Here is an 8036-nt window from a genome sequence, read left to right as displayed (position 1 = left end):
TGGAAACTTCACTATCCCGTGGTGAAATTAATCTCGCTGCATCACATGCAATCCTAAAATGCATGAAAATGCAATAAACACTGTACAGTATCAGCAATGCGCAGAAGGACAGGTCCACTGCGTCTGACAGCAGAAAAGGCCGGCTGTGCAGGGGGCTGGGCTGAGGTTTCGCGTGGGCAGCAGAGACAGGCTGTGTTATCTACAGACAGTGGAAGGATGTGCCTTCTGTCACACAGAGCTCCTCCTCTGCTTATTCCTGCTATCTGCAGAGGCCGAGGGAGGAGAGCAGCAGGCCAGGTGGGTTCACAGCACAACGGCCCCCTCTGTAATCCTGCAGCTCCTCTTTCCGGGAGGATGCTGGGAACTCCACCTCCTGCAGCTACAGCTACAAGTGGCTTTATTCTAATCTCAGCAAGGAATATTCAGGAAAAATGTCTTTGTAATAAGTTTAAATAAAACGTTTTTCCATACAGAATCTCGTCTCTCTCTTACCCAGCAGACAGGCTTCCCCTGTGGGGATGTGCTGAGGATATAAGGAGCAGGCCTGCCAGCTTGCTTCACAGGTGAGGCTTTGCTGTTATCCCTCCACCAGGTACTTAACCCAAACTGGCTATCATAAACATCCTCCTGCATAAACGGGTGACATGTAAAAGGTAATGTAAGGTAGTTATTCTGCATGTAAGGTAAAGTTTTTCTGTATTTCATACAGTCATTATTATTGTAACTAATAATAATAAAATAATAATAACCATCATCATCATCATCGTCATCTGGGTGGAAGAATGAAATGGTTTGGCATCTCAGGACTCATTCTTTTTGATCTAAACCCAGGTGAGGTTAACAGATTCATTTCAAGCGTTCCTGAATTTGAAGAGTGGACAATGCACCCCTAAAGAATATACAGACACATTTATACCGCAATAAACACATTGTAGTTATTAGAATATGAACTGTCTGAAAATTTAAGGCATTTTATGAGGCAAATTTTATGTGGCAAGATTTCACCTTCAGAATATCAACACACTTACTTCAGAAACTCTTCACACTAGAATTACACCACGAACGAAACAATGAAATAATTCAATTCCTTTGCTGTACCTGTTCCTTTGATTTGCTTTTTTTAATCGTCCGCCATCGTGGTTTATTCTGGTGCAATCATACACCGCGTCCATGCTGCCCCCATGCGGCCAATAATGAAATTGCGGTATGCGGCGTTCAGACTTCGGGCCACCCAGCGTCGGACCCCCGCTTTCGGCTTAGGTAGCGACACTAACGGGTTATTCAGCTGTACAGAAAACTCCGCGTAGCGGCTACTCGGATGGAGGGACAGATACACTTACAGCTGATCTCTGTTCTTCCGTCTGTCACTCATCTCATCCCAAGATCCAGAGAGAAAGAAATATGCGCTGATGAGATTAAAGACACAAGTACATTTCCTTTGTTTTATATTTTTAATTGATTCAGACACCCAAATTAGCATACTGTATGTTACAAAAGTAAGAGAAAGAACTCTCAGGACAGTAAAATCTTGGCACATTGTTTTACAAAAGATCCTTCTTCGATTCGCCCTTCCTCCCACCACTGTACACGGATGTTTTATTCCAACTGTTATTTTACACGTATACTCAAAAGTTTACAAAATACACTAATAAATTACACATCTAATAAATAGAATACATATATATCCTTCAGTGCTACCAGTTCAAGCAGAAGATTCAGTTATAGGTGACTAATCTAACTAAGCCGCTCTGCGCACGGAAAGGCAGACGTTTGTAGAGCTACGAAAAAACAGTGCTGTACAAAAAGGCAAAACAAATTAGACTTTTCTATTGAGTAGCTGTCAATGTATTGCTTATGATACAATTATGGATAACCTATCATTGATACGTTTAGATTAATCTACTGACTTTCTTCAGAATACAGCGATATGGAAGCCATTTCGGTTACAGTAATTTACACAAAGTTTCAAACAGCTCGGTATTTGTAACTGAAAACGAAGTTAAGGGTCTCTTTTTCAGGACAATCTTTTCAGTCTGGAAATGTATTTGTTAACTCTGCAGTCGGAGAACTTCGAAATGAAGGCATCGCTGAATCTTTGGTGCCCGTAAATTTATCCTGATGTCAATCGGTCAGTAGGTAGTCTGGTTGCCTGGAGCAGAGCTCGTTTGTAAGGCAAAAAGCAACATTCGTTTCGTACTGGCGTGCTTTGCATAGTAATCAAAATAGTGATCAGAGTCTCTAAAGTCACCACTCATTTTGCTCCTGCGAGATATATACCGTAAAGAATGGCGGAGATAGGGAAAGTTAGCTCACCTACATCAGACACACGAAAACAATGTCAAGTACAACAGCAGTTTCAGTCATTCGAAGAACAATAAACCGTCACAAGGCCATTACAGAAATTGTGCACAATGCTTTGTTAAAGTGAATTTTGAAGTTTAAGGGGGTTACAGAACACCGAAATGTAATTATTTAGACTGAGCAGAGGCGCTCGACGGTGTGTGCAATATATCTGAAAGTGGTGGAAAATAACAGTATTAATATTAAATATGCGCGATCGCAAGCACAGTCATGTGGGACAGAAACCTCACAACGCAAACGTCTACTTCGGCGACATTGATCCGGGGAAAGCCTGCGTTCAGTGTTCAGCAAGTAAACTTTGAGTGATATGCGAGTGATATGAAAGTTGCTATCAGAGATGGTTGGCACTGAAGGGTGCAGGAGCTCAACCCTGTATTTAAGAACGATAAAGGCAACGGGAGTCGCATACAGGCTGGTCCCTCTTCAGAGCGCCTCCTGTTCGGCTGCAAAACGCCAATCAGGCGGTACATTCATGAGCTGTGTTGCGCGTATTCACGGTGCTCGCGGTCTTCGTTCATTTCAGAGAAACTAACGCCTTTGGAGAGGTTTTCTTTATTGTGGAGTGAGGCTGGAGGGCGTGTGCTACGACTCCTCCTCAGTGGTCTACAAAGGATGGATTATTTTGTGTGCTGATCTGAAAGCCCTGAAGCTCTAATGGTGCCAAGGCCTCCAACCTTTTGTCAGTTTCAGGTACTAAAACAGCAAAAATCACGGAGACCCATGACTGAACGGAAGAATGTCTTTATCGACATTTCTGTGTAATCCTCTGATTCTGCTGTGAATCTTGTCTGAAGGGTAGTACAAACAAAATGCGAATCTTTTCTTTAAAATGAGTTGATAGCACACAGATGAAGCTTCACAGAGTTCATGTCTCCGTTGGACATTGTAACTAAGTAACCGCAGTAACTCCCCTACAGATCTGAGGTGAGGAAATTCCTTACATTCCTCGATCCAGCATTTAACAGCCATCGCCATGGTAATACAGTATTGCACTGACATAACGGTCCTCAAAAACAATGATACATCTCCAAAAAAGCATCGCAACAATTCATGATTCAGTTCATAAATGCCAGGATAGGTGACCATGATTTCACCAATTTCCCTGCATGAGGGAGAACACAGACCAGCACAACAGGCAGAGGATCTGACCGGCACAGCTGTTCCAAAATATGTCCGTTCTCTCCATTTCCTGCCTCACAATACAGACAATGGAGGTTTCTCACTGTTCCAATTACTGACAAAACTGGTGTCATCTGGAGAGACAGAATTTCTGTCATGTATCAAAAAGTGACAAACTATAAGCCAGTCAGATATCCCCAAATCAGAGGCTCTAAAGAGCACAGGGGTAAACCCTGACCCGTTATGTAACAGCGTCATCTCTGTGAAACTACAGAGAGAGTGTGGAGCATGGTCTGCCTGTCAGCTCCCTTGTGACAAAAAGTAACAGACAAAGCAATCAAAACAAATGAAAAAATATATATCCATGAATATACTTGTATAAAACAGGAGGCTGATTGGGAAACCACCCACCCACCCAACACTCCCACCTCCAACCTCCCCGTCCTCACCCTGGTCCCCGTTTCCATCAAGTTTTTTTTTCCCCACTGCAGGTAGGGAAGTGAAAATGGCTGGGCAAGAGTATGCCCTCTGCCCAGAGGCCGGAAATGTGTCGACAGCCAGTGTGTCAGTCTATCAGTAGTGCGAACACGCGTTCGAGTTCTGAGTCCGCCCCTCAGTCTGCCCACGACCCCGCCTTACTCCCACGCTGTGTGGGGCGGGGCGGGGTGTGGCGGGGCGGGGCAGGGCGGGTGTTCACAGCGGGGAGTCAGCGCCCAGGCTGTTGAGTTCCTCTGGCGAGTGCTTCAATGCCCCGCCCGCTGCCGTCTGGCGGAACCCGGCCGAAATCTCATCGAAGGTGCGGCCCTTGGTCTCCGGCACCTTGAAGTAGGTGAAGACGAAGAAGCCGAGCAGCAGCAAGGTGAAGATGATGAAGACGTAGGGACCACACCATTTCTGAGGAGAGGAAGAGCCAAAGGAACGATGAGCCACACTGTGCTTCCAGCCTGATCCCACACTGATACACACACACACACATTTCCATTTACAGTGAACTGAGCGTTTACCTCTGAAAAATGTTTAGTGCAGTGCAGAGAACGTCCGAGTGAAACTCACCTGCACGTACTGGAAGCCCATGCCCACGATGAAGTTGGCGGTCCAGTTGGAGAATCCCGCCACTGCGAAGGCGGAGGGGCGTGGCCCCTGGCTGAACAGCTCGGCCACGATGAACCAGGGGATGGGGCCCGGCCCAATCTCGAAGAACGCCACGAAGCTGAAGATGGCCACGATGCTGACGTACGACATCCACTTCAGCTTGTCCTGCGAGGCGGAAGAGAGCGAGGTCAGCCACGGACGCGCCCCTCCAGCAGAATTCTGGGTAAAACGGCGGGTAAACGTACCAGCAGCGCCAGCGCTATGGTCATCAGGACGGCGGAGCCGGCCATTCCCAGCAGGCCAATCAGGTGCAGGGATCTGCGGCCAGCACGCTCGACCACAAAGAGCTGCAGAGGAGGAAAGGGAAAGGAAGACGGCTCAGGAACACGCAACAGCCAGAGAACATCAGAAAAGAGGTTAAGTTTCAGTAAATGCTGTGAAGGTAAATGGCCACCATCACTGCTGAACAGAGGAAAATGCAGATCAGTGTATTACGGCACAGACCAGCATGAGGAACTGGACATGAACTTAAAATCACTGCTGCTATGGACTTATGGTTCTTAATTATATACAATAATATTTTCTGTATAAACTTACCGACACCACGGTGAAGGCTGTGTTGACCACTCCGGCTCCGATGGTGGCGTAGACGGGCTGGGCCACGCCTGCCTTCTCAAAAATACTGGTGGAGTAATAGAAGACCTGCAAAACGGCAGCGTGTAGAGGGATTACACACCACAGAAACGCAGGCACACACAGGATTCATCAGTCTGTGGTACTGTTTGTTTGTGCAGGTGTCTTTTGTGTCATTGACAGTCACTGACAGTGACTGTGCATGTTTTTATGGCCGCTTGTGTGTTTGGGAGGGTAAACTTGTGCGTGCACTGCATGAGTGTGTGTGTGTGTGTGTGCCTTGAGGGCGGGACAGGGCGAGGCGGGGGCGGAGCCACTCACAGCGTTGATGCCGGACAGCTGCTGGGATAGCTGCAGAATGATGGCGATGACCATGGGCTGGCGGTACAGCGGGGAGCGGAACAGCTCTGGGATGGTCACTTTCTTCTCCCTCATCATCTGCCTGCTCTCCTCCTTCATCTCCTGCATGTCTGCGCTCACGTCAGTGGTCCCGCGAAGCTTCTTCAGCACTGAGGGGGAACAGAGAAGGTCAGCCATCTCCTCTTTAATCATGCACACACACACACACACACACGCACGCTCACACACACGCACGCTCACACACACGCTCACGCTCACACACACACACACACACACACACATGCTCACACACACACACACACACGCACGCTCACACACACGCTCACACACACACACACACACACACACACACACACACACACACACACACACACACATGCTCACACACGCACGCTCACACACACGCACGCTCACACACACGCTCACACACACACGCACGCTCACACACACGCTCACACACACACACACACACACACACACACACACACACATGCTCACACACGCACGCTCACACACACGCACGCTCACACACACGCTCACACACACACACACACACACACACACACACATGCTCACACACACACACACACACGCACGCTCACACACACGCACACTCACACACACGCACGCTCACACACACGCACGCTCACACACACGCACACACACACACGCACGCTCACACACACGCACACACACACACACGCACGCTCACACGCACGCTCACACACACGCACACACACACACACGCACGCTCACACGCACGCTCACACGCACGCTCACACACACGCACGCTCACACGCACGCTCACACACACACACGCACGCTCACACACACGCACGCTCACACACACGCACGCTCACACACGCACGCACACACCCTGCTGTCGACAGGCCACTCTACCCTGGGCCTCGAGGACTGCAGTGCCTGCAGGACTGATTCGTGGAGCACAGAAGTGGGCGGAGTGTATGTCTGTGCTAATTTGCATGGTGTGAAGGTGGGGCAGTGTGTGCCTGCAGTTTAGTGGAGGAGTTTAGGGGCAGAGGAGATGCAATTCCTGCAGCTGATTGGTGTAGCAGTGGCGGGGCGGGGCAGGGCGGGGCTCACCGCTCTTGGCCTTGTTCTCCTCGTTGCGGTTGATGAGCAGGAATCGGGGACTCTCAGGACAGAAGGGCAGGATGGCACACTGCACCAGAGCCGGAATGAAGGTGAACCCGAGCAGGACGGGCCAGAGCGATGCCGAGCCCATGAGCTCCTGCATCCCAAACACCTGCAGGGGAGCAGAGGAACATCAGAGAGGCCGAGCAGCGTCACAGACTGCCGGGGCAGGAGCACGGACACAGAGAGAGGCCGAGCAGCGTCACAGACTGCCGGGGCAGGAGCACGGACACAGAGAGAGACAGGGGCAGCCCCCCCTTACCTGTGCCATCAGGATGCCGATGACGATGCCCAGCTGGTGGAGGGTGCCCAGCGCCCCCCGCAGAGCGGTGGGGGAGATCTCACCCACGTACATGGGCACGAAGCCGGTGGACAGGCCGGAGTACAGCCCCACCACGAAGCGGCCGATGATCAGCATCTCCCAGGACGCCCCGAGTTTGGAGAAGCCCATGAGAGCAGCAGCGATGAAGGCCAGGACATTCGCCATGAGCATGGAGTTCCTCCTGCAGACAGAGGCAGAGGGAGTCAGACACACACACACACACACACACACGCACACGCACACGCACACACACACACACACACACATTACACACACACACGCTCACACATTACACACACACACACACGCACACACACACACACACACACGCACACGCACACGCACACGCACACACACACACACACACACACACATTACACACACACACGCTCACACATTACACACACACACGCACACACACACACACACACACACACACACACACACACACACGCTCACACATTACACACACATACACAGGTATGCACAAATGTGCAGAAATATAGAAGTATAGAGTGAAAACAGTCACATCTACATGCATGGACTTACACACACACACACACACACCAGAGAGAAAGAAAACGGCTTCAGCCTCACCTTCCGAAGCGATTGACGAAAAGCCCCACAGAGAAGGAGCCGAGAATGCCCCCAATGGAGAATATGGAGACTGAGAGGGACCACAGTGTGGTGAGCGATGTCTCGGAGATGGGCTGATTGTAGCGATCGAACCAGGTCTCATTGTAGAATGTCTCAATGATCTACCAAAAGCAGACAAAGAAAAATAATTAGAACTACATTCATTATACTCCAATGATCATGAAATGGTTCACTTCTTTCTCCTGAAAGGTGTCCTTCAGGTAACACCTTTGGAAGTGTCTAATAAAAGCGAGAGGTGAAATATCAAAGCTGCTGGGACATTCCCGTGTTTTTCCAGCAGGTGGAAGCAGAGCATAAACACCGACGGCCCCGGACATGAGGAAGTGGAACGTTTCTC

At 49.6% G+C, this 8036-nt stretch overlaps 1 protein-coding gene across 1 annotated transcript in view; it reads right to left on the bottom strand.

Moving 5' to 3' along the window:
* Window positions 1-3903: 3903 nt before the first annotated feature.
* The window catches only part of slc2a1b (solute carrier family 2 member 1b), a 15693-nt gene continuing 11560 nt past the window's right edge, over window positions 3904-8036 (bottom strand). Inside the window, exons 3-10 of the mRNA XM_036530404.1 lie at window positions 7640-7800; window positions 6983-7223; window positions 6670-6832; window positions 5527-5714; window positions 5170-5274; window positions 4818-4919; window positions 4534-4737; window positions 3904-4374 (exon numbers count right to left, since the gene is read on the bottom strand). Of these exons, the coding sequence (XP_036386297.1) occupies window positions 4174-4374; window positions 4534-4737; window positions 4818-4919; window positions 5170-5274; window positions 5527-5714; window positions 6670-6832; window positions 6983-7223; window positions 7640-7800 (1365 nt within the window). The 3' untranslated portion in view covers window positions 3904-4173. The remainder of the gene's footprint in view (window positions 4375-4533; window positions 4738-4817; window positions 4920-5169; window positions 5275-5526; window positions 5715-6669; window positions 6833-6982; window positions 7224-7639; window positions 7801-8036) is intronic.

The sequence above is a fragment of the Megalops cyprinoides genome, chromosome 6 (assembly GCF_013368585.1).
Source record: "Megalops cyprinoides isolate fMegCyp1 chromosome 6, fMegCyp1.pri, whole genome shotgun sequence".
Lineage (NCBI taxonomy): Eukaryota > Metazoa > Chordata > Actinopteri > Elopiformes > Megalopidae > Megalops > Megalops cyprinoides.
This window is presented reverse-complemented; position numbering and strand designations above follow the sequence as displayed.